The following is a 24,607-nucleotide window of genomic DNA, read 5'->3' on the forward strand; positions in this document are numbered from 1 at the left end:
TCACAAATGCAATTCTACTTAACAGTTACCTACAAAAATGCATTTCTCCCCATTCCCCGTTGCATTTGTAGATGAGCTTTTCCTGACTCGCATGGTTGCTCTTGTTAGTTTCTGTGTGTGCGCACACTTGCTCCATGTCATTTTTAAAGCACTGCGGTCTCTAAGCAAATTAAGTGAATGTATTCAAAAGTAACTCAAAGTGAGCTGCAATGGCATGTCAACATTGGTAATGACTACTGACGTGTGTCAAATCAGCTTTGTTGTTCGTGACCCATTTACGTGTTTCTATTCAGCACTGCTGGTGTCATTAAAAAGGATTAAATTAAAAAGCATCACATTTTAAGTCTTGTGTAAGTTGTTGAGGTATAACTGTGTCACTGCATATTAAGAAGCACAAAACTTGAAGATGAGGTTTTTCTCTTAATTTTTGGTTGATAAGTGATTGTCCAGTATACATTGCTTGCAAAGTTGATTCAGTGCAGGAATCCAGCAATCCTGTCTGCCAACCCATAAGCAAAGGCAGGTGTATCAGAGGACACATCACTGTGATGGATCATGAACTCTCTACAGTGTGACATGGGGAGTATACATCATGCTGTCATGTGTTTTGAGCGAGAACCCAAGTGTGTGATACTATGCTGCAGAGGAAAAAAGCACACAACCTTCCTTATAAAGACCCCATAAAATCATTATTTTTACCCCTCTACATATCTCAAGAATTAATTTGCCCAATTTGTTTTGACATACTTTTATTTCATGTCAACTTTATTTCATGTCTTCTGAACTGTTGACAACAAACACCCACTTACCCCCATTGAAAGGCTTGGAAGAGCAAGGACAACTTTTAATATAACTCTGATTGGATTATTCTGAAAGAAGAAAGAATTTTCTAATTCACAATCTGTCACATTTCTTAATTAAAATCAGTTTCTTGAATTAAAATTGTTCTTGAATCTCCTAGGTTGATTAAAAAACAAGAAAAGTGACAGATTTTTAAAATATTATGATAATTGTTTTGGTAGTACCACTAATGTATAAGATGATCCTCTGTATGAATAAAAAACTAGTTAATAGTGAGAATTAGACCCTATACTAAAGTGTTACCATAAAAAAAAATAATAATAATAACCGTTCATTAACGCAAACTGAAATAATAGTAAACAACCCAGATGCTGGACAGTAAAGTACTGGATTAGCGGATGGATAAAATCATATTATTGTGTGATGCTTTCGTGCGTAGCTGTAGTGACTTTTGGTTCATGTGGTGTTGCTGCATATGAAAGAATCATTAATGACGAACAGCTGGTGAAAGTCTCACCAAATCTCATTACAAGGTTCTTCTCACTTCAGATGTGCTGCAGTGCAATATACCTCAGGAAAAATGCTAAGATTTTCACACGCAGCTTTCCTAAACGTGTTATAAAATATTCCATTCCAGGAGACTTTACTAGGGGTTTGGAAGATACACTGTGCCTTAAAATGTAGTCAGTGTGTTGGGACACACACTGCACAGAAAAGCCATCGCTGGTAAGAAAGTGTGAGCCAAACATTCTTGGAAATGTATAAAATTACAGAAGTTCGGAAGTTCTGATTTCACTTAAATCAATGGAATGTCATTGCCAACAGTGCGATTTTAACAGCCTATTTTTAGCTGCTGTCACCACAAACCAGAGGAGAGAGTTTGCCTTCATATGCTAACTGCTCAGAAGTGCTCTCCATAGGAACAATTTGCTATCGACATGGTGCTTGAAAGCCATATTGCGGCAGCTCTAAAAACAAATCATATTTCATGTCTGCCATTTGTGGGTTGTATTATCATGTGAAATAGCTAATACAGTAATAATGGATGATGTGAAATGTGTTTTATCAGCTTTTATTAGTCTACCAAGGCCCAGAGATTTTTAAAGATCCACTGCTAATACTGAATATATTTAGTTTGAAATATTTAAGAATGAAATAATAAAATAAAATAAAATATTTCATAATAAAATAGAATAATTAAGCCAACTGAGACTTGTTCTAGCACTTGTATATCATTGATTTTCACAAAAAAAGGAACCTTCACAATATTAATTTGTTTTCATTATTTTTTTGTTTTGTTTTCACTAGTTGATTTGAAATGGTCCTGTGTTGTGCTGGGATGTGAAATGCTGCTTATAGGATTCTGCAGTCTGTAACATTCCAGTTTACACTCAACAATTATAAATCGCTGATATCTGTGCTCGAAGCAAACAGTATAAATCTTGGAAAGACAAACTTGAATTCGATACCGTCAGAATGTGCGTAGGAAAGAACCTATTTGAGCTCTCAGCTCATCCTTACATCCTCACATCAGGACTGACTTTCTGCCAGACAAAAAGATGAATTCTGATGAACTGTTTCATCACTGAACTTCCAGATTTAAACTGTTTTGAGATAAGACTGCAGCTGATCAAATGACACTGACTGTTCAGGTTACCTGTCTCCATCCATGAGGACGTGTGCTGCTTGATCTAGTACACTGCTGCTTTATCTCAGCGAAAGCTTTCACACACACAAACTAAAAGTTTCAATTTTAGGTTAATATTTTGAGAGCTGATTAAATGTATGCTGTATATATATATAATTTTTTCCCCAAAACCACATTTTTTGTCCATTGGTCATGTTAAAGATGTCTTGCACCACTAAACAATGATAATCTAATGGTAGGTCTACAGTTTCATCTAGTTTTATTTTTCTTGAAATGTTATCTGATTCTTTTCAGATTTAAAAATGTAGTTTTTGTTAGAGAACATATTTAAAGACAGCATGTCAATTATGATCTTCCACTAACCTGCATTATATGTAAATGTCGTCAGTCATATGGTAATGATCTAATTATTTTGGTATCAAAGGCAGTCATTCCCTTTTTGTGGTTAGTTTCATAACTGATCTAGGTTAGACAAAGAGCTTAGCATTGTAACTGCCTTGGAATTTTGTGTGTGTGTGTGTGTGTGTGTGTGTGTGTGTGTGTGTTTTTATGAGACATTATTTACTAAAAAGAGAAGTGAAATATTTTATTCTTAGTGATAGGGCTGATATTATACAGTGGAAAACTCATGAATGGTGGCCATAGTGCATATAGTGCTGAGCCTTTTTAACAGTGAAAACACAATATAACTAGACATTCAGACACACATTTCCCTCCTTGCTGTAATAATACAGACATGATGAAAATCCCTGAACATTGTAGTTGACAGAGCACCTCTCAAAGCTCTACTGCAGCCTTTTCCATGTGTTAGCTCCAACTTGCCAGATGCCAGACATCAGACACGCTTATTCACTGTCACAGAGACGGCCCTCAGATGTGGCGTAAGACAGGGGCGTTGTATTGTGTCCTCATCTCTGCTGCTGGGAACAGATTTGTGCAGGAAAGAACCCCTGTGACATCTGGCCTGTATGTCGGCGGTGGGCCTAGATGCCTAATGAAGGGACATGCTTGTGCTTGGCACTGCACTGCACACCATTTATTAACGTCAGAGAAAGTCACAACAGGGTCTGCTGCACACTTTAATGATGGTACACTCGAGCTCACAGTGTTTGCAAGCATTTGTGTAAGAAAGCTAGTCAGGCTTTCTCACAGACTTACACTTCATACACACTCTCTTGACCTGGAGTTCCTGTCAAATTTGTTATAGAAGTAAAAGAAGATACATTATATGAAATGAAGCAATGATTAAGGCATCCAACATCAGATCAGATTCCTGAGTTTAATATTTCAAGTATTCAGTATTTTCACGGAATAAATATAGTATTGTTATTTTTTGTCCAGTAGTTCTTTGCCTCTTTCCCCATTTAACTGTAACAAATAATTGCTATAACATATTAGTCTTCTATAGTATTATTCTTCCATATCTTTGCATGATAACGTCACTTTTCTGAAGTACACTCCACTCGTAACTATCAAAAAGAGGCTCAGAAGCCAAAAAACCTTCATTTATGAGATGGGAACAGTTACTTAAGTCCAAGCAAAATGGCCACATATCTAGAAATTAAATAAACACTACATAAGACATCATGCATCGGTGTGTTTAAAAGCTTTATTATGTACTGTGAAGTATAAAACCTTGTTGCTGGTCATGATTTGTTACTTCTAACCATTACAATACATGAGAGAATTCACTTTTTTATTCATTGTTACTTCTGAGCATTGCAATACATGAGAGCATTTATTGTGGGTGAGTTCAGTCCCACTATTGAGTCTCAGTACCTGGTCTTCTTACTATAACGCAAAATAACTAAATAAAAGCATTAACTTTATTCCCTATACTGGCACAGAGAGATGATGAAGCCGGTAAACCGGTTTCAAATTGATTTCAGATATAAAAAGATTTATTAAAACTATTTATGACTAAAAAATGTACTGTTTCAGTGGAGATTATGTGCAAACTCTTATTTGACAAATCTATAGACCATTCTATATAATCTAGTGATTGGTTTTTAGGTATATGTGCTGAGTCCTACAAGCTTTCAAAATCCTCCAGAAATATGCTGTTTCATTTGTACAGTCATAAGGAAATCTAATTTTAAAATCCGGTTTGAGCTGTATTGATAACCTCAAGGGCATTTTAAAAAACATGATTGGGTGTTTTGAAATTTTCACTGCAAGGAGAAAAAGCTCAAAAACATTCAGCTAAGAATCTCAAAGCATTAATGAGAATGTGTTTTCCATTAAAGATCCATGCACTGGATTTTGATCACATGCAACACATTTCCATTGTGATGTGCATTTGTGTGAAATTCACTTACTGTATGCATTGTCTTAGTGGTAAATAATTTTGAAGCCTCAGGCTTTGAAAGCACAGGTTCTGATGAGAAATTTGTGCTGTATTTCAACACTGCTAGTAATGACATACGCAGAGCAAACTAAGTCATATGCTCACAAATGTCACAGTGCATGGCAGAAAGCACAGAAATAAGCTGATTTTATAACTGCAAAAGTAAAAACAACTGTTTTTTTTTTTTTTTTTTTGCATAAAGATATAAGTATTTAGTTGCAAGTGGTTGTAGATCTATCAAGATTTAATGTACCACATTCAACTTTCCCACATAGCTGTCAGTGAAGTGACATGGAGTAGATGCATACTTTTACAAAATATACTCCCATCTTCCACAGCCATTTAATCCAATTATTTCAATTTTTGTCCTGTGGGATAAAAAGATTAAGTGAAAAGAGGATATATTACCAAAAAAAAAAAAATGCATTATACCTTACAGCATAGTATTACGCAAAAAAAAAAAACCTGAAAACAATGTTAAGATCAACATAGCCTATGTTATTCCACAATATATGAAATGCCTTATATCGATCTTACCACCATAATGCAATATTGAATTTATGGGTCTCTGAAGAAGTTAAACTGGATGTGATGCAACTTAAAAAAAAATGTATCTGCTTGGACCTGAATAAGCCAATCCAGGGTGAGGTCCATCTCATATGACACTGTTCAGATTTCATTTAGCTGAAAAAGACAACAAAAACATGAGTCTCAACTAAGTGTCACTCAAAAAATGGGAAAAATTGGCTTAGAATTACAGGACTAGATCAGCTATTCTAACAGCTATATTCTGTGTAAATACATACCAGCCGATAAGCTCCATTTATTTAATTTTGTATATTTCTGATGTGATCAACCTGTTTTTTATTTTATTTTACTGCAGTATATAAAAGCTTTGTCATGCCGTCCTTTCCCATCTGTCACAAACCAAGTGTGACTTTACAGTGACTTACACAAGATGGATACGCAGTGGTCATCTGTGCCCTGCAGTGTTGTTCTGTCAAGATCGGCTCTGTTCAGATCCATGGAAATGAGTTCAACACTGGTGGGGAAAGAAAACAGAGAGAGAGAGAGAACATTTTGCGGATTCTTCACGCCATTAATTCTGAAACATTTTTATGCTTTTTCACCAACATCTGCCAATACAAGAACATTATCACACACAAGTAAGACAGCTCATAAACTGTGGGCTGAAACACATCAAGCAATGTTGGCAGTGACCTCGAGAAAGCGCAGTTACATTGACAAGCATCTGTCAGTTGGATGCTGTTGTCTTCAGCCCTGCAATTATCTTTGGTTTCCAAAACAAATCCCTCAGTTGACTTGCCAAGTTTGTCGTATTACCACAATGGCAGAGAATAACAGAGTGCAAGTGCACTCCTACAAGCAGATGGTGTCATTGTATCACTGTCAAACCTCTGAATTTCTTTAGTCTAACTGCATTAATTTACTCTTCAATCATAATATTATCTTCACTGCTTTTTGTTGCATAAAAAAAAATTCATAATGTAAATTTGTGAAAAACAAACAGTACTATGCATTATGAGCAGTGGAGCATTTAATCAAGGTTTGGCAAGGTTGGGCTGGTTAACATGTTAGTAATGCCATAACTACCAAGTATTAACATTATGGGGGTATAATGGAGAAAAAAAAATGTTCTCCATTGATGGCCAATTTAAAATTAGTTGTTAAATTTAGTTGTTAAAATTAGTATTCCAACATAAGCAACATACAGTATACAGTATACATAGAATAACAAGTGGATTTCTAAGTTTTAAATTAACCACTTATTTTCTTGCTTTGTCCTTGATTCACAGCAGAACAATTAACTTCTTAAAATGAAGAATTAAACAGATGAAGAGATGGATGAGTGGTAAACTGATTACAAGAAAACAGGTGAAAACAGCAAGGCACGCTCACAGTTAAGAGTTCAGCATGAGAATGGCTCGGTGCAATGTGTCTGCCAAACCAGCACGAATAATGCTGGACCCCACTATACCCCCATATTAATAATCAGTTGAACACCAAAAGTAAACAGACACTATCCAAACATGGCTGCATTTTCCAGGTGATGTGCTCAGGAGGCTCTACCGAAGTGTGATTTTCACTAGAGGAGACAGAATAAATCACAAAGGCATGTCTTCCTAAAGCATATGGAGTGTTTATTAAATGAAGAGGAAAGTTTTCTATAATGAGAAGAGTGGGACTATTGCTAATTGAGATTCATTAAAAACTAAAGGATAATTACATTGTGTCTTGCATACTGAACTGAATATTTCATTCTTACACTATTAAGAGTGCTGTGGTTTCGAAGCAGAGCAATGAAACGTCAGTGGGTCGTGCTGAAATTCAGACTGAAAGAATGAACGCAACTGTAATATTTTTCAACAGTCCAAAAAACAAGATTAATGATAATAATAATAATAATAAATTAATATCGAGTAAATATAATAATAATAATAATCTTACATTTAAAGTCTTCGGCCTCTTTTTACTGCAAAGGTAACCCAAAAACTAAAGTTCCACCAATATCGTTCCTCCTAATAGCTGTGACGACTAGGCTATTATCACAGAATTAGAACAATTATTAAAACTTTATAATTCCAATTATCATTATAGTTATCATCTTTACTGTGAATGGCCCTTAACTGTTTATTTTATTTTATTTTATTTGATACATTGTTAGCTATTTTAAGTAAAGGCAATTTTTCACTAAGCTTTCTGAACACTTGTAATTGAATGTGTTTTAAGTTGTGCGGTTATGGTTTCTATGTTTTAAAGTACACTACTTACCTGACATGCAGCATCTGCACACAGACTGTCTATAAGCATTTCCCCCTCACTTCTCACTTCTCACTGATTGGTTTTATCAGTTTGCTCCAAATATCAACTGCAAAGCACCTGCAATGGCAGGGAAGAGATGTTACTCAGGTTAAACAAACAAAACGTTTAAGGGGAGGCTGGAAAGGAATATCCTACTCTTGGCAGCATGCAAGGCAGAGATAGAGATGTGGGTGGACCTGGTGCTGGGGAAGCTGCTGATGATATAGACACACCCTCCTCAGCGATAATATGTGTCTAAAATCTTACTGAAGATCGATGACATGAATATGACCATGACCACTGGCTGACATACTGGTTTTTGTTGAAGAATTAATTGCCTTACGTGCAGTTTCAGCTGTTTTGTTTGTTAAACATTTTTGTACGTCCTTTATGATTCATGATCTACTGAAGAAAAAGAAAAAAAAAATTTTTCACCTCCATGCTGACTGTCCGATGGCTTAAAGTAGGAAATTATTACATCTCACATTAGATTCTCAGGCTTAAATAAAAGCTACAGGCTTAATTTAAAATAATTTATTGGATTTATTTTCAAATCTCTACCTGCTGATTATTCCCCATGCTGATTATTGGTTATGGAAAAGTAATGGAGGCTGGATTAAATGGTCTCTTTCCATTATCCATGTTCATTCAAGAAGGATCTTCTGAAGAGGCTATAGGCACGAGGCTCATGCACTCTTTCAAGCCTGAGTCATAAAAGTCAGTTTAATTTCCATATAATGGCTCTAACTGAGGTACTAAATTGTACTATAAAATCACAGGGGTATAAAATAAAATAATACCACATTTCAAAAGAAGAAAATACCAACAGACTCATCATACCACATTTCAAAGGTCTGAACACTGCCAAGAAATTGGAGCTTGTCGGTTTCTCTTTTTGTTCAGTTAAGAGCTTTGTGTCCTCAATATTTGTTTGTCTGCTCTCCTGCTGTGTTAAACCCAAAGGAACTAAATTACGGGACCAGCATATAACATCTTCAAGCACCATGCTGCCTAATGTAATCATTTTAACATTCACCCTCGTGTTTGAGCTGGTTAAATCTGCATATTTTTTTGTCTGATTTAAAATTTAGGTAGTTCATGTTAATATTCTTTATATTTGTCCTCTTTATTTTTAGATCTGATGTAATGATATTACCCTGTTGACAAGTTAATCCTGAAAATATATATCTAAGCAAAACTATCAATAGCTAAGGATGGTATTTTATATAGCAATTTTTTTTTGTTATTGTGCCTTTGTATTGTTCTGAAAGTGTCCTTAGATTCCTTTCAGTCAGTCACTTTCGACATCACATTGGTGACAGATGAATTGGGAATCTTGCTAAATAGACCAGTCTACTCCGAATATAAACTTAACGAGCCAGAGCACATTGGCATGCAATGATTGCACCGTAAGATTGCAGCACAAGTGTAGTAATTAGCTTTTTCTGTGTCATACATGACTGCTTGACAAGCATGAAAAACACAAATTTAATTTAAATTCTGAATATATTGTTGTATACCAACCCATTCTCACTCCAAAGGCGTCAAAAACCGAAGCATGGTCAAGCGCCCCTAGCGTCACTTTTATGACGCCAAATGTGCCTCTCGGCGTCGAATATCGAAGCACTACGACCTTCATTGCTTTCAATGGGAAACTTTTGGCGTCAGAATTCGACACGAGGACATGAGATGTTTATCGCTATGAAATCACGTTCAAGAAGTCTCATTCAGCACACATCGCGATACTTGTTCCACAGTTTGGGTGAGTAGTCGTAAATACGCTCTTTTAATGCCTTTTATAAAATGTATTCTGTCTTATTTATTAATCAAATTAGTGCCATATGTTTAATCGATGTATTATATCGGTCATCCGCGGCTGTCTTTGAGTTTCATTGTGTTTAAATAAATGAACACAGCTGCTAATTAGTCTGATTAACTCTATCTGTCACGTGACGAGCCATAGACCTTCGAACAGTTTTATATTATTATTAATTTCAGGATTAATGATGTAAGTTGTATTTGTAGTAAAATCATGGTAATCACGACACTTACAATAGTAATAAATGAAATGTGAAGTTAAAACACAGTAAACAGGACATTAGTAACTGTAACTGTAGTTTTACTATGGTATATTAATAATCAATACAACAATACAATAATCACCAAACCAGCTATGTTTGTATCACTGTAATGTTAGTGTTTTTATGTGCTTTTATATGACAGATATCACAGTAATCATATGTTCTGTACCATGCTTTTAATACCTTTTAATGTAAATCCCCCCCCAAAAAAAATCAAATTAAAAATAAATAATAAAACATGTATTTTTCCATTTTGCAGTTCATTCATATCAGTTTATATATATATTTATATATATTTATTATATCTAAATATTTTGCTCACAGATCATTATTAACATTCTTTATATAATTCAATTTTATTTACTCTCCCCATTTTATTATTTTTATTTTTATTTTTAGCTGAAAAGACATAAAGGCAGTCAGCCCAGTGGTGTTTCTGGAGAGGGATTCCTTCAGAAATGGAGAAGACAGAAAGCTGCGGAGGCAGATACATGCAGCAGTAAGTCTGTGATAGTTTGTCTCTTTTATCAAACATTCCTGCTGTTATAATTTGTACAGCATTTGTTGTTTCTTAAACTGTTGCACTGTCCAAATACCCACACTTGCCATCTTTGCACTTGACCACTTGATTACTTATTTGACGTCTTTCCTGTATTTGGCCTAGTGTTCGAGTGAGCATGATAACCACAAGTGTGTGTCGAACTTTTCATGACCTGATGACTGTTTTCCCAATCCTGATCCTGGAGAACCCCAGCACTGCACGGTTTTGGTGTCTCTATTATCTGCCTTGGAGTCTTCACTGATGAGCTGATGAGTTGAATCAGGTGTGTTTGATCAGGGAGACATCTCAAATGTGCAGTGTTGGGGTTCTCCAGGACCAGGATTGGGAGCCACTGCCTTATGGGACACTTATGTGTTTACAGAGATTTTTAATAACTAATTATCAATATTTCACATACTGTACATTGGACAGCTTCCCATGACCTCTTGTGAGATTTCGGCAAAAAGTCTGACGATTTATTCCAAAACATGATGCATGATGGGATACACTAAGCTTTGTATAGCGCTCCGGAGCAGTATTGGAGAGGTTTAGTGTGTGTTAAGGACGCTGTGCTTTGGCATTATTAAGGCAGTCTCGTTCACACACTGTCACGTACACACACTCTCAAGTTTTTACAGAGGCTGCTTTTATGGTCTAAACAAAACACAGTGTAATGTATAAGTTGAATGTAATTTAATATTTCCTTCCTTTCTGTCTTACAGGATTGTTTGAGGATAACGCTGTAGCTCCATCATGCACAAGGACTCACCTCGTTAACTCTTTATCCCCCGCACACACAGAAATGGTCCCTGGATCAGTGATTAGACTTTGCAGTGGTTTGATTTTTGCAGAAGATGTAACTTTGTTTTAATTATAAGCTCATAATGAATACATTACAGAACCAGTGATGAAAACAATAGTTAAAAATAGCGCTCCATATTAAAAATATATTGCACACTTGACATGCATGTCTTCATGGTGTTTTTTTGTGAGTTTGAAACATTTACATTGTGTTGTATAACATTTTGGTCACAACACTTTTTCCAGTGTTCTCTGAAAGACATACTGTATTTACTGTTTTGTTTTTTAATAAAAGCATTTTCATTTGCATACTGAAAATAGTTAATGTTTACAACATAACTGCCTTATTATTCTTTATGGTGGCAAAAACGAGCTTGGTGACAGAGGATGCAGTGTAGTAATTTGGGCATGTTGTCTTTAAATGAGTTTGACATATAAATAAATAATGGAAGATCCTTACAAAAATATGCATGTTTATTATGCTTTATGTATTTATTTGTTCATTCATTCATTCATTTATAATTTCAGTTTTTATTCCTAGAGTTCAAATGGTAGAGAATGATAAATCACAGAAACACAAATGTGAACAATTTTAACTTTAAAACACAATGTAATATACAATGTAAATTTTAGAAGCACGTCATTTGATTAGTAAATATATTTGTCTTTGGTCAAAAAAAAAAAAAATACAAATCTTAAAAATGTGTCTTATATTTATTATAGAGGAATCTGTCTGTTGGATACAACTGCGACTGCTGGGCATGTGCACAACAATATTGCCCAATGTTTGTCAAGCTGAACAACGGAGGAAGGTGAAGACGTTAATAAAACAGAATCTAATAAGTAGCAAGCTTAATCTATTGTTAACCGAATCTATCCCTTCAGCCGAAAAACGAAAGACGTCGGTCATACATGGATAAGGAAGTGTGTCGCTGCTGCTCAGCTTTGATGTCATTGGCTATGAATTTTCAGGACAGTCTGTGGTTGGACTATCTTTTAACCCATATTAAACAGCGCATCATGTAAAAAAGTATGTTTTGCTGCTATCATCACATTAGTAATATATTAAGTCAACAATGAAGTGTTGCTATCTTGACAAAAATGACATCTTTAGCGAGATCCTAATCCTAACCCTAAGCATAACTTCAATGAACTACAAAAAACAGCCCCCTAGTGTTGCCTTTGCATAGATAGAACGACGGAGGCTTGTGGGTAATGTAGTTTAAAACTTTTTATTAACGAAACGAAATAAATTATTTATTTTAAGGAAAACTGGATATCTAAATATGTTTATTGTGCAAACCTCTATGATATATTTGAGAGGCAGGCTGAAATGTGGTATTTTACAGTGAGCAATATTTAAAATGCCTTTATGTCAGCTTTCCATTTATTTCTGAAAACTGAGCTCAACATTATTTTATCAGCATATCATAAGTAATAATCCTGCCCATTTTCTCTTTGATATGTTAATTGGACTCTGATTTACAGCCATTTGAAAAGTACAGTTTTGGGCTCTTCCGGGGGGTGCTACTGGGCCCCTGGGGGTAGAAGGGCAGTAAAACCTACATATATGTATTCTCCTCATCATGGACAACAAACTGAGCTGAGTCACATTTATATCTGACAGTTTTCACAGTCCTCTGTTTTCTATTCTATTCATCATGACTATTATACCTTTTGACAGGACATTGTGAGGCCATCTGATGAAACATTGAAAAATTAGAAAGAAATGATTTAATAATGAAAATAATAGATTATTTATTTGATTTTTGAAGTAAATGGCAAGAAATATAATGGATGAACCTGCAACAACTTGCCTTTATCTATTCCCCACCTGTAAAGCAGTAATCAAGGACAATGTATACACATTGTGATACTTCACTATTACACAAGGACAAATTCATGCAGTGCTAAGAATATTAATTTATATATATATATATATATATATATATATATATATATATATATATATATATATATATATATATATATATAACTATTTAGCAAAAATCAGTGTAAAAATGTCCTCCTCACCCCCGTATCTTGCTCCTCAGGTGCTGGACATCAGTAATGTGCGTGCTCTTGGTTATAATGCAGTACAAGATCCCATTGATCATTCCTGCTACATTCTCAGTTATCCCTCAAGTGTTTGTAACAATAAAGCCCATGGCACCATCTTGTAATGCAGAATAATTAATCTCGTAACTCCCTTTATTTCACTAAAAAATGTGCATATTTGTTACTAAAATATACAAAAATTACTTTCTGGTGTACTGATGTCCCAGATGTTATTAATCCGATCAAAAATGTATATGTCTTAAATAAAAAAATAATCCCAATAATTAATAGGTTGTTTTTCCAAGTCTAAAATAAACACATATGAGCCTACCTAGTAAAATGATGTATTTACCAAGAATCTTCAGAACACAATATTCACCATTTTCATTTTATTGAAGCATAGACTATAAAGTTGATAAAGTAGCATCAAGACAAATAAGATTCAATGAAAATAATTATCATCAAAAATACATTAACCTCATATATAAATCAGTTCACACAGATGAGTGATGAAATGTCCTTAAAAGTCACACAGTCCCATCCAGTCAACTGTGATACAGATCATGTGATACATATAAGACATGAGATACTGTTCCAGAAAATAATGATTCCCATCATCACATCTAAACTGGTTTCATCTCCCCATCGTGTTCTTCTTCTCTCGTGTCTGGAAACAGTTTGTGGTTGATATCCAGCACTGATGTGGTGTAGCTTGTTCTCAGCCAGATGATCTCTCAGTCCTAAGATCCCAGACCTGGTCAAAGTGAAACAAGCAATCCAGATGAAGTTGTTTAATGGACAGAGAGTTCAGCTTATGTTCTGTGTGATTTTAGCAGGGTGAGCAACTATGGCCCTTGTAGTACTGTACACTTACCATTCTTCAAGCTGTTTTGAGACCTTTTGAGAAGCTTTTTCTCTGAAGAGAATTTAGCACATCTTCTTCTTTCACTCCTTTCAAGAGCATCACTTGGTCAAAACCCCTCATTTGGCTGATGAGATCATCTGTACAAATTAAAATACTGCAATAAAAATGTAATTCTGCAAGAATTAAGAAAAAGTTACAGAGGCAAAGGACTTGCTCATGAGACTTCATTAGCATGCGTAGTTCTCAGAGACTCTAGAATTCATCTATTGTTGCAGTAAATGTGTTTTTTCCCTCTAGAATCTTTCTCCAAAGTTCCTGACTTCTCTCACAAATGTGTTTTAGTCTGTGCAGTGTAAGGCCTGGCTTCAAACCAATCCACTATCAATTCACAATTTATAACATAACATTTAGAAAACAATGAAATAATGTACATTGGTGTTTATATCAACTAAACCAATTTCATGATACTTGTCTACTTTTAAAACAGGTGGTGTGTTTTTAAAAACATAATATTAAAAATGTCCAGTCACACTTTGCTAATATGCTGTAATTGTAATAGTAAAAAAAGAAATCAAGGCTGACATGACCAGTTCTGTGAGAGATCATTATAAAATGTTGTATAACACAGCATTGCTTCAACACACACATACCAGAGGACTTCTGTTTGTTTGAGCACAAGATGGCTGTCTTAATTTCTCATCCTGAGCAAATCATTTCCTTGGTCTGCCTTCTCTTTTGTGAAACAAGATAATCTCTACTTACTCTGTGTGCAATTAATATTGCTCATTAAACATAATTAAGTTAATTTAAAGTAAGATTCAGACCAGAGCATTTGAGGAGTAAATGTTGATTAAAAAAATATTCTAAACAAATGTACCTGGGAAGAGCTGATTGTGGCAAGAGTCGCTGAGACTCAGTAATAGCTCTTTTAGTTTTTAGGAAGGTTTGTGAGGGTTGGCTCTTGAGTGAGTTGTTGAGCTTGATATTTTAGACCTGAAAAAGAAGAACAGCATTAGGATTATCTGCAAAAAATCCTGTAAGACAGAAAGAAGGAAATATTATTAATTACGTGCAACTTGTACATTACACCTCTGTAAAGATGCTGTATAATTAAATGTTAAATGCATCCATTATTGAAAGCAAGTAATTAATAGCAAGCTATAGTCATATGAATTCTTTTGATAGTGTCAGATGAGACCATCCTGGGGCTTGTACAATATCATACAAGTGTTAAACTGGATTATTAAGACTGTGATGTGTTTAGGGATCATTTTTAAGACTTTGACCCTGTCCAGATACCCACACTTGCAGTCTTGGCCACTTGAGAGTGTGTGTACATGACAGTGTGTGCACAAGACTGTCCCCGGTCTTAATAATGCCAAAGCACAGCGTCCTTAACACACACTAAACCTCTCCAATACTGCTCCGGAGCGCTATACAAAGCTTTGTGTATCCCATCATGCATCATGTTTTGGAATAAATAGTCAGACTTTTTGCCGAGATCTCACAAGAGGTCATGGGAAGCTGTCCAATGTACAGTATGTGAAATATTGATAATTAGTTATTAAAAATCTCTGTAAACACATAAGTGTCCCATAAGGCAGTGGCTCCCAATCCTGGTCCTGGAGAACCCCAACACTGCACATTTGAGATGTCTCCCTGATCAAACACACCTGATTCAACTCATCAGCTCATCAGTGAAGACTCCAAGGCAGATAAGAGAGACACCAAAACCGTGCAGTGCTGGGGTTCTCCAGGATCAGGATTGGGAAACACAGTCATCAGGTCATGAAAAGTTCGACACACACTTGTGGTTATCATGCTCACTCGAACACTAGGCAAAATACAGGAAAGACGTCAAATAAGTAATCAAGTGGTCAAGTGCAAAGATGGCAAGTGTGGGTATTTCGACAGTGCAACAGTTTAAGAAACAACAAATGCTGTACAAATTATAACAGCAGGAGTGTTTGATAAAAGAGACAAACTATCACAGACTTACTGCTGCATATATCTGCCTCCGCAGCTTTCTGTCTTCTCCATTTCTGAAGGAATCCCTCTCCAGAAACACCACTGGGCTGACTGCCTTTACGTCTTTTCAGCTAAAAATAAAAAATAAAAATAATAAAAAGGGGAGAGTAAATAAAATTGAATTATGTACAGAATGTTAATAATGATCTGTGAGCAAAATATTTAGATATAATAAATATATATATATATATATATATATATACACACACACACACACATATATATATATATATATATATATATATATATATATATATATATATATATATATATATATATAAACTGATATGAAAGAACTGCAAGATAGAAAAATGCATGTTTTATTATTTATTTTTAATTTGATTTTTTTTTTTTTTTTTTGGATTTACATTAAAAGGTATTAAAAGCATGCTACAGAACATATGATTACTGTGATATCTGTCATATAAAAGCACATAAAAACACTAAAATTATAGTGATACAAACATAGCTGGTTTGGTGATTATTGTATTGTTGTATTGATTATTAATATACCATAGTAAAACTACAGTTACAGTTACTAATGTCCAGTTTACTGTGTTTTAACTTCACATTTCATTTATTACTATTGTAAGTGTCGTGATTACCATGATTTTACTACAAATACAACTTACATCATTAATCCTGAAATTAATAATATAAAACTGTTCTAAGGTCCATGGCACGTCAGGTGACAGATAGAGTTTAATCAGACTAATTAGCAGCTGTGTTCATTTATTTAAACGCAATGAAACTCAAAGACAGCCGCGGATGACCGATATAATACAGCGATTAAACATATGGCACTAATCTGATTAATAAATAAGACAGAATACATTTTATAAAAGGCATTAAAAGAGCGTATATACGACTACTCACCCAAACTGTGGAACTGATAGCAAGTATCGCGATGTGTGCTGAATGAGACTTCTTGAACGTGATTTCATAGCGATAAACATCTCATGTCCTCGTGTCGAATTCTGACGCCAAAAGTTTCCCATTGAAAGCAATGAAGGTCGTAGTGCTTCGATATTCGACGCCGAGAGGCACATTTGGCGTCATAAAAGTGACGCTAGGGGCGCTTGACCATGCTTCGGTTTTTGACGCCTTTGGAGTGAGAATGGGTTGTGTATACAGCAAGCAAAGAGTGCTTCCTTTAAATTTTTTTAAAAACAGTCAAACATTCATCACGATTTCACAAAGTAAGAGGCCCTGAGACAGGTGACCCAGAGATGGAGTTGCTCTTTGGGAGATGGTGAACACACAACTTCCTTCCCCGGAGGAGGGCTGGGGGGAGAATCTTTTGTTTTGTTTCATCCCACCACTGACCTCTCGGTTGGTGGTACCCAAACACTCAACAAAAGAGCTAAGTCTGGGTGTCAAGAGGGCACAGAGAGTTGTGGACTTTCCAAAGCTGGATCACACTCATCCTGCTCTGTCACCAGCAGGCAGCAGCGAGAGGTTTTAGAGCATTATCAAAGGCCCTACTCATGCATCCTCTGCCCAAACTTGGTACAAGGTAAATGTTGCATGTTGCACCGCACATTCAGACCCCACTTCGGTTGGTCAACAAGCTGCCCGAACCAGGTCCTTGCATTCCACCTCGCTGCCCCACTGCAGGTACGTCGGTGGTTCTGTACCATATCTGGAACCCTGGCTAGCACCGCCCAGTATCACAAAAGGATGTGATAGAGCCAGTACCTCCAGGTGATATAAAGACGGGGTTTTACAGCCCCTACTTTGTACCCAAGAAAGGCGGTGGGTTACCACCGAGCGCCAACCTCCTGCTCTGTCTCATGAAGATAACAAGGAAATGACTAAAACTGCAATTCATCGACTGGCCGCCTGAGGCTGGCTGCAAAAGGGAGTCAGTCCCATAGACTCCCCATGTTAAAATGCCCAACTTTACAGCCAGTAGTCTAGCCAGAAAAGAGACTTTGGGTGTGCATATGAAAATCTGGGTGTGCCACATTTATTGTCAGATTACTGTGAAAAATTATGGGATAGTATTTTTGTCGCACTGCTTCCGTCCAACCATACTCCTAGTGTTAATTTGCAGGTCGTGTCAAAATGTAGTTAATTGTTAAATGTAACAATTTTCTTCCAAATACGGTAATTTTGAACTTCTGGTATGATACTTGGACATTTCCAATCTGGCAACACTGTCTGTTGATGTTGGGTCCGGGGAGGGAGAAACATTCTCATCAGGTGTAACAGGCCTTGTGTCCGGCTGTCCATCAAGCCGAGGTTTTTTTGCTAAAAAAAATTAAGGAGCTCTGCGACATATTGCTAGCTAGCAATGTGCAATCAAAAATTATCTGGTTGGCAGTCCGAATGTCAGCAGATATTTTAACAAAAATAATTTAAAATGTAAATTACATTTTTACATTTTGAGCATTATTGCACCACATATTGGATTCTTATTTCTGTGCCCCTGAAAGTATGATTTAGAATGTTCAGTGGCGTCACAGAACTGCCAGATTCAAACAGCTTTCGCTCGTTGGCTGGCGCTGAGCCAGAGACGGACGTGCTCAGCGCTTGTCATATATCACAACTAATATGCAGTGTTTTCAACCACATAATGTTTATTTTAGGTTTCATACATTTAAATATACATAATCACTAGTAAAACAATACATTGGTAGTTTGTAAAATACACAATTATGTCTATGGAAGCAGCAAAAACTATCTTATCAAATGTAATTTGCCAACGTGTTTTATTCATATATCAAACAGACATAGCAGAACAATAAAGTTTACTCTATTCTTCTCCTAGTTCAACAGCCACTTACTTTAATGTATTTTGGGAGAAACTGGGGAATTCAAGTGCTGTACGTTAAATCCGTCTATCAGGACTCTGAATTGCAGCGCTCATCTCGTTATAGATCAAGACAATTTATAAAGGTTTTTAAACGAAGAATTGGAATATCAGATAGTTGACATGGTAAGCAAGTTTGTGTATATATTTTAATAAAAAATGAAAAACTAAATAAAACGAATACCAATACATCTGTTAGTGGCTGCGGTGTGTCACGTGACAATCATGACGCATCGCCATGGAAACAAGGGGGCAGTTAAAATATTTGTAACTTACGTGTGAAAGGGTTGATAAAAAAAAATTTAATAAAAAAAATAAAAAATTATATATATATATATATATATATATTCTAAGTAAACAACAATAGCTCAAGTTAAGTAAACATTTTTTATTGAGACTATAAAAAATAATTCTGCATCTATTTTTAGGTGTGCCAGCTGCCACTCTGGGTGGCACAGGCACACCCTGGCACACCCGTGGCTACTCCACAGTTTACAGCAGAAAAAAAAAACATGTTTACAGCCTGGTTCAAAAAATTATTTTGGTCTAAATAGCTAATTTTTTGTCCTTCATGACAACTTTGAGGGGTTTTTGAGGGTTGTTTTTTTAGAACTCATCTGTTTAAATTATATTAAGCCTTAAAGTTCTGCATAATTAAGGGCGTGGCCACTTGAGTGACAGCTGGATTGCCGCTGCTGACACAGCCGTCACGGTCTCATTAATTCACAGCGCATATGAGATCAGTCATAAACTGATTTTTTTCTCATGCTAACCACCTTCACATTTGCAGTCAAAATATCAGACCTCGTGCACTCTCTTTCACTGTGGAGCAGTCTATAAAAACATATGAGATATACATCCAAGCTTTAAAATCCTCTGCTCACATGTTCATGCCGAAGGCACTACTTTGGAAAATCAAAATCAGCACCTGTGAGCCACTGATTAGAAGACAATGCCCATTTTAATTAGCAAGCCTAAAGCCATCCAGAGTCATACCAGTCCACAAATCATAATATCATATCATTTAAATAATGAATAATCCCTTTTTCATTACATTTAATTACATATTCTACAAAAATTTAATATAATGGTTAATGATTTATTTCATGAAGACCATTAATGATCAAAAACCACAGCTGTGTTAATGCAGCTAAAACATATTTGCCATCGTTTCCATTCCCATTACCTTTCCTTTCTCAAATAAGCCATCTGATTTAATCATCCTTTCTTGACTTACAAATGGTTCTCTGTGTGAAAAAAAAAAACGCACCTGTTTGAGCATGCCCCTGTCTTGTCCTTAATTAGACAATAAAACATGGCTGACCTCTACAAAAGACTTCCATCCTTCAAGTGAACCAAAATAATGTGACAATGCTCAGAATGAACAGAATGACTAATATATTTTGGAAGACCCAAGCTTTAAAAAAAAAAGCTTAAATCAATATTGAAATGTTGCGTTAATGGATTTTTCCATTTTTGTTTATTTCTGATGTGCATAATTGCCTTAGCAAAAGGAAAAATAAACCAAATAAAATTAGTAACACAGTATAGTGTGTTTTTGTCTCTTATTACTGTAATGCTTCACATGTGTGAATCTCCTGCAGCATATTTAATACAAAAAATGGTTAATTACCCAAATATTCAAAGTATTGTTCCTGAAGGCCACATTTCACTTGAGGTCAAACAATCGCTCCTTAATATGTTAGTGGTGTGTGCAATTAAACTGTGCGTAGTGTGACAAAGTCTATATCATACTGAGTGGTTTTCTGTCTTCAAGCTATAACCCAATAGGATGTTTGTGTTACTTGCTAAAAGTTTTATTAATTGTACTGTTAAAACAAAACATTAGTACATGATCCTCAGTCTGAAACAAAAATGGTTTGCTTTATTGTTTTGTCTTGCTCTAAGACAGCTCTTTGATAAATGTAGGTGTATACTTGGTGTTTCTGATGAAGCATGACAGATTTATCCTAAATGACTTCCATAATCCATGTTTCCCTTACTATTGAAAACGGATGGATGTATGCACTTCCATAATAATAAAAATCAAGTAAGAAGTCATAATAAATTAGCATAAAACAAATATACACCTAAACTGTATTTGAATGCATTTGTTGTTTAGAGACACTTTTGGAGCTTACCCAGTCTGATTCAATCCACTGCATCTCAGCTCACAGAGAGACTGGTACCTGTTAGGAGGATAAATCAAATTTAAGATATAGATTTTGAGGCGCTATTGGTATAATAGACAAAATGAAGAAGAGACAATGAGAGAGACTTAAAGTCAAAACAAATGTACACTCGCATGCACAAATAACAGATGGATTGAAAACAGTTTGAATGTTACTATCAAAAAAGTAAACCAATTTGTAGGGCAGGACAAAAGCTGTCAGAGCAGAATATGATTTAAGAGCAACCATCTTTTTCAGCGTGTCTGGTTAAAAAGCTTAGTTTAGCTGGTCAGGTATTAAAGATCAGTTTTAGCTTCTTTTAAAAGATGGATTGTTAATTGTGTTCATTTGTTTATGTGTTAGTAAGTCATTTTTGATGTCACTAGTTTATTAGCGGATTTAGAGGCCCGAGGCATTTATTTGGAGTAAGTGAGGGCAGGTTTACTTTTTGAAGTATAAATAACTTAATTTATGATTGGCATTCGCAACATTAGAGTTATTATTAGGGTTACCTGCTTAACGTTTAGTCATCCTTTCGAAGTCTTAATACGCGTCAGCATTCAGTTCTAATAGTCACAAAAAAGAGTTCAGGTCTCTATGGGGCCTTCAATAGTGCTGATATTTAAAAGCATTGGTATTATAAGACAAATGCAGCCTTCTGATGTTCATTAACATAAATAGCAATTGAGGAAAATATACTATAGGTAGCAGAAATATAGCATTTTAACTGGATCCCATTCACTCTTGCGAGTGATGAAAGAGTGTGAATATCAGACATATTCACATTGGCTACAGTGATTAACAGCAAAGGCTGAAGGCACTTAGAACATCTTATTGGAATATGGGGACGTTCTTACCTCCTGAATCTCCATATCATTCTCAGAGTCACGTTAGCGCAGACAAGTCAGTCCGACTTATTGTTTAATAAGCTGAAGCTTAAAGAGTGTGTTAAAAAAGATTCAATTTATTGATCTAAACAGTTGATTTCCATTAACATGTTAAACATTTAAATGACTAATCAAGAGTCAATGAACAATTTAGAGCTAATGTTAAAAAGTGTTTAACAAAATTTAATTCTATTAGTGTAGCTTATCTGTTATTACACAAAATGACTTGACAACGTCTCTATGGTTCCTTTTTGTGAATTTATATATATATATAAACATACTATCCATTTCAAGTCAAACAGGCATTTAGTACTAGAGACAAGTACGTACCTTATCTAATTTTACAAAAATCATCTCATATTTATTAACAAATTATAACAACACAAGTTTAACAATTATAATCACCTATTTAGAGAAGCTTGCACAAGGAGCTTTACATCCTTTTTATTAAATTTTTATGTACAAATACAAGCTACACACAAAGCAAAGCACTTGGATGTGGCTACATACATAGCCAATTGCTTTCAAACCCAATACTGATATCAAAATTAAATGTACAAACTCAGTATTTACCATCATCAAATCAAGAAGTATTAAGAAGATGTTATATACAAAATGAGTCTCTCCACTCTGTTGATACATTTTAGTCTTAACGGAAGCGTTCCCAAAGTTAGGGAAGCATAATGTGCAGCTAATTCCATGCTTTACATTTGGGGGACAAACAATGGAAAACTAAAGGAATGACAAAATTACACTGCCAAATCCTGGCCAGAATTAATGCTCATAAGGTATAATACAAAGAAGTCAACAGTTTCAGATAAGAAAAGAAGGGACCATGTAGTACCCCCCCACTCCCCGTCCGCCCCAAGATTAGTGTGAATATAAAAACAGGATTGACCTATCACTTAAAAACCCCATTTAAGATTATTTAGTTCATAAGGTTGGCGTTGTATGCAGGTTACATGATCTTGAGCACCTTTAATATCTACCATAGGGGTGATCTCTGTAGCCCCCTCGAGTAAGTCTTGATGCTGGAGCTTTGAGATTGGGCCGCGTTGAAATCCAGTCTTCTTCTGCTAAAAGTGAAACAATTAAACAGGGAAAAAAGGCAGAAATAATTTAAACATGTAAAACAAGCTTCATTTAAATTGACAAATGGAATTTAACACAACTCAATGTAGTTATTACAACGGAGAGGAGCCTCTTTGCGTGACTGAAATGCAATGCTATGACTATTCATCAGGGAACGGATATCCTACGGTCAAGTAATTCCATTTGACATTAGCCATTTTTAATGCCTTTTTTTTCCCTAAGCATAACAAAATGATAAACTGAACACCAGCTGATCATCTTACACATACATTTCAATAATTAGTTTAGAGCTCCATTCCCGCGTCCCATCTAGGGCTTTGCATGTTCGCCTCGGTACATTATCGTAGATTTGAGAAATATACAATGTCACTTTGCCCTAATTATCAGTTACCAACGGCAGAACAGATGAGGCATAAACTCCTGGCTGAGCTCACAGTATGACCCTGCTGTCATCTAAATACAGTACGTGTTGGGAGCCGATGCTCCATTAGGTTCTCTGAGTGTGATCACTGGGCCATTGAGGAAACAATCAGCCTGCCTTCAGGGCAAAGAGCCTTAACCTTCATTGTTGCTAACTACCAAATCACAGAGAAAGGAGGAAAAAACATTATACATCATGACAAAATCCCTTTTATTCTGGTATTCTGTGTAATGATCACTACCGCACAAACAGCCCTCCCTCATTCACATTATATTTAATAGGTTTCCCTTACATCCTCCTCACTGTGAAAACTATCTCTGATCATTACAATCTTATGGAAGCCTGTCTGCATCTCTGAGTAAAAATACAACAGGTAATTTTGAAAATAGAAAAAAATTGAAATAAAGTCACATTGTAAGATCTATATTAACAGTTACAAGAAATAAATGAACAATTGTGAGATCAAATTGTCAAATAGCATAAAAAAATCAATACATAAAGCAAGAAATCACATTGTGACATTGTGACAATTGCAAGATATAGTCACACTGGGGAAAAAGTTACATTTTCAAATACTTTGTATAAAGACATACCATTTTGAGATTGTATGACTTTATACAAATTTACAACAAAAATAGTCACAATTGTGTGAAGTCACATTGCAACACAAAGTCACAATTGCGAGAAATACAATTGTGAGCTATAGTCACATTGCAAGAAATAGTTGAGATATGAGATATGAAGATATGAAGTCAAAATTACAAGCAATGCCAAAATAAAGTCACATTGTGAGAAATAAAGTTGCAATTATAAGAAACAAAGGCAAGTCATTCATATAGCGCTTCATACAACTGTCTCAAAGCAGCAAGAAAATAACAGCGTTAAAGTTAATCAGTTATGAACCTAGAAGATAATATTGTCATTATTTATCTCGGTTTAGTTCAGTGTTGTTTCAGTTCAGTTTAATACACGTGTCAATGTTGCAAACACAGTGTCATTATCCAGCTCAATTCAGTTCAAATTTTGTTCTTATCTGATAATGCAGTAACGGTTTAATCAAATCAATAATATTACTGAATATTAACTGTCTTTTAAACCAAACAACTAAGAGAAACAAAGCTGCAACGGTGAAACTGATATGTGACTATAGCGAGATACAGACTAGCAATTCCCTTTTTTTACTCTGAGGTAAAAATGGACTTCACTTTGATCCTGGCTACCTAAAGAG

General features: G+C 35.4%; 1 protein-coding gene across 7 annotated transcripts in view; it reads right to left on the reverse strand.

Annotated features, from left to right (window-relative positions):
* Nucleotides 1-4,040: 4,040 nt before the first annotated feature.
* Nucleotides 4,041-24,607, reverse strand: part of LOC128026248 (KH domain-containing, RNA-binding, signal transduction-associated protein 2-like) — a 72,815-nt gene continuing 52,248 nt past the window's right edge. The window contains exons 9-13 of one of the 7 annotated variants that reach the window (XR_008186378.1): nucleotides 22,856-22,939; nucleotides 20,950-20,997; nucleotides 7,590-7,697; nucleotides 5,750-5,838; nucleotides 4,041-5,480 (exon numbers count right to left, since the gene is read on the reverse strand). Coding sequence is in view for 3 of the 7 variants with exons in the window: in XM_052613124.1 (XP_052469084.1) it covers nucleotides 20,975-20,997; nucleotides 22,856-22,942 (110 nt within the window). In the remaining 4 variants the exon portion in view is untranslated. Of the gene's footprint in view, nucleotides 5,481-5,749; nucleotides 5,839-7,589; nucleotides 7,698-19,185; nucleotides 20,056-20,949; nucleotides 20,998-22,294; nucleotides 22,943-24,607 lie in introns of those variants that run through there. The other 6 variants (XR_008186380.1, XR_008186377.1, XR_008186379.1 and 3 more) reach the window with 6 other exon arrangements.

The sequence above is a fragment of the Carassius gibelio genome, chromosome A13 (assembly GCF_023724105.1).
Source record: "Carassius gibelio isolate Cgi1373 ecotype wild population from Czech Republic chromosome A13, carGib1.2-hapl.c, whole genome shotgun sequence".
NCBI classification, from domain to species: domain Eukaryota; kingdom Metazoa; phylum Chordata; class Actinopteri; order Cypriniformes; family Cyprinidae; genus Carassius; species Carassius gibelio.